The 2809-nt window shown below is 45.6% G+C and overlaps 1 protein-coding gene across 1 annotated transcript; it reads right to left on the bottom strand.

Annotated features, from left to right (window-relative positions):
• Positions 1-1637: 1637 nt before the first annotated feature.
• Positions 1638-2565, bottom strand: LOC109028823 (olfactory receptor 5P55-like). The gene is given in 2 exon segments (XM_019036134.2): positions 1638-1924; positions 1989-2565. Coding segments are annotated over 2 exon segments (864 nt in total).
• Positions 2566-2809: the final 244 nt, after the last annotated feature.

Here is a 2809-nt window from a genome sequence, read left to right on the forward strand (position 1 = left end):
CAACCTCTGCCTCCTGCGTTCAAGTGGCTCTAATGCCTCAGCCTCCCGAGTAGCTGGGATTACAGGCGTGCACCACCATGCCCAGCTCATTTTTTGTATCTTTAGTAGAGACGGGGTTTCACTGTGTTGGCTAGGCTGGTCTCAAACTCCTGACCTCAGGTGATCTGCCCACCTCAGCCTCCCAAAGTGCTGGGATTACAGAGGCGAGCTACCTTGCCCAGCCAAAATGTTATTAAATATCATGGCTCCCATCATCTCCATGTGTTATGGGAGGGACCCAGTGGGAGGTAATTGAATTATGAGGGTGGGTTTTCCCATACTGTTCTTATGGTAGTGAATAAGTCTCAACAAGATCTGATGGTTTTGTAAAGGGCAGTTCCCCTGCTAATGCTCTCTTGCCTGCCATCACATAAGATGTGCCTTCGCTCCTCCTTCGCCTTTCTCCATGATTGTGAGGCTTCCCTAGCCATGTGGAACAGTGAGTCTATGAAATCTCTTTTTCTTTATAAATTACCCAGTTTTGGGTATTTCTTCATAGCAGTATGAAAATGGACTAATACACTATGTAATATGGTCTCACCCTCAAAAAACGTTGATGTATAAGAATATGTGATCCTGTGGAGCAGTTTCCCCAGGAAAGCAAGGAAACCAACAGTTTGTGAACAGTTGTTTGTGCCAGACTCTGTGGGAGCCCCTATCCTCCCTCATGGAGGCCTAATAATAACCAGTTGAGATGGGTGTTACTGTCTACTTTTCACCTGGGAAGATGGGGGTCAGGATCTAGGTGACTGACTCAACATGACACAGAGACCAAAAGAAGGAGTCACTCAGAGGCAAGGTGAACTGAGGTGTGGGTGCAGAGGCTCCAAACCCCATGGTCCCTGATGTTGGGATTTGATCAGGCTGGTGGGAAAAATATTAGTTATGATAGCCACAAAACCCTTTTAGAAGGCCTGAGGGTTTTCATATGAGCTTGATAATACACTGGACTGAAGGCAGCCTGGTCCCATTACCTTTAGTTAAATAAATTAGAGTAGTAAACGATGGGATGTGGGGAAGTTATCTAGTTAACTTGTTTACTCTTGTGGTCTTAAGCCTTAAGCCTTTGATGTATACTTTTTATTCGGAAAGTCCACAATGTCAATTACCCTCTAATGGTGTTGACTCAAGCTTTTGTTAACTAATCTTAATGAATAAATGCAAGCCTCCCGAGCTGATCGAGGCAACCTCCCATACAGTGACAAACCTCCCACACCACTTTATAATGCTGTGATCCAGGTTCTCCTTATGATATCTGGAATTTAAGGAATGCTGCCATTGTTCTTTTTTTGAGATGTAGTCATCAGAAAAAGTCAGTACCATGCATTGGTTGAGAATATAGTCTCTGAAACCAGACTGCCTCTTATCAGCTGTGTGATTTTGGGCAAGTTACTCAGCTTCTCTGTGCCCCAGATTCCTAAGGGATAATAATAGTGCCCATTTCATACACTTGTGAAGATTAAATGGGTTGATAATGTGTCAAGTGTTTAAACTAGTGCTGGCACATACTTTGCTCTATCTAAGGGTTAATATCCATACCTTATATTATGGCTACCATGTTACAGCTTGGGATAGGATGCTCAATGTTCCACACTTGATTATGAAGACAGCTTGCACAGGCATCTCCTCTTCAAAGCATATTTTACGTCTTTATTCCTCAGGCTGTAGATCAGAGGGTTCAGCGTGCGGATGACCACAGTGTAGAAGACAGACATGACCTTGTGTTCCATGGAATTGTGAGAGCTTGGCTGAGCATATATGAAGGTGATGGTGCTATAGAAGAGGCAGATGATGGTGAGGTGGGAGGCACAGGTGGAGAGAGCTTTGCTCTGGGCTTGCAGGGAGCGCATCCTGCAAATGGTCATGAGGATGTAGGCATAGGAGACTGGGATAATGGTGATGGTAAAGAGGATGAGCAAGGCACACGATGAGAAGATAATGGTCTCAACCTCGTAGTATCTGCACAGGCAAGATGGAGCACGGGGGGATGTCACAGAAATAGTGGTTAATGACATTGGGGCCACAGTAGGGCAGCTTAAAGATGCACCCAGTCAGTAAAGCTGAATTGGCAACAGAAACAGTATAGCAGGTCACCACCAGCAGGACACACAGACATTGGGACATAATAGTGTGATAGAGGAGAGGGTGGCAGATGGCGGTGAATCAGTCATAGGCCATGATGGCGAGGAGCAGACACTCAGCAGTACCATGGAGGATCATGAGGGCCATCTGGACCATACAGCCTGCAAAGGAGATGGATTGGCTTGAGAAGAGGAAGCTCTCCAGCAGCCTGGGGGTGTCCACTGTGGAAAACGAGGAGTCTATGAAGGAGAGGACACTCAGGAAGAAATACATGGGGGTGTGGAGCTGTGGGTCTGCATGGATCAGAGTGATCATTCCCAGGTTGCCCATGACAGTGACTGAATGTATGAGCAGGAAGAGCACAAAGAGGATGCCTTTGAGCTCCTCCTGCTCTGTAAGTCCCAGCAGGCGGAACCAGGTGACTTGGGTATAGTTCTCCACCATGGTGTGCATGTCACTGCAGAGAGACCAAATAAGACACATGTGTACCCTAGAGCTAGGGTCAGTGCCCAGAGATTTTTAAATATCCCCAGGATAGGCAGTGTTAGGGAAAGAGGCAGAGGAACTAGTAAGAATTGAACACCTGCTATGAGCCACGTGCTAACTCATTTTTAAAAGCAGCTATTGAAACTTCATTCATACCTTCTGTTTAAATATTATGTCCATTTATATTTAATGAGATGATCAA

This window comes from Gorilla gorilla, chromosome 9, assembly GCF_029281585.2.
Source record: "Gorilla gorilla gorilla isolate KB3781 chromosome 9, NHGRI_mGorGor1-v2.1_pri, whole genome shotgun sequence".
Taxonomy (NCBI): Eukaryota; Metazoa; Chordata; class Mammalia; order Primates; family Hominidae; genus Gorilla; species Gorilla gorilla.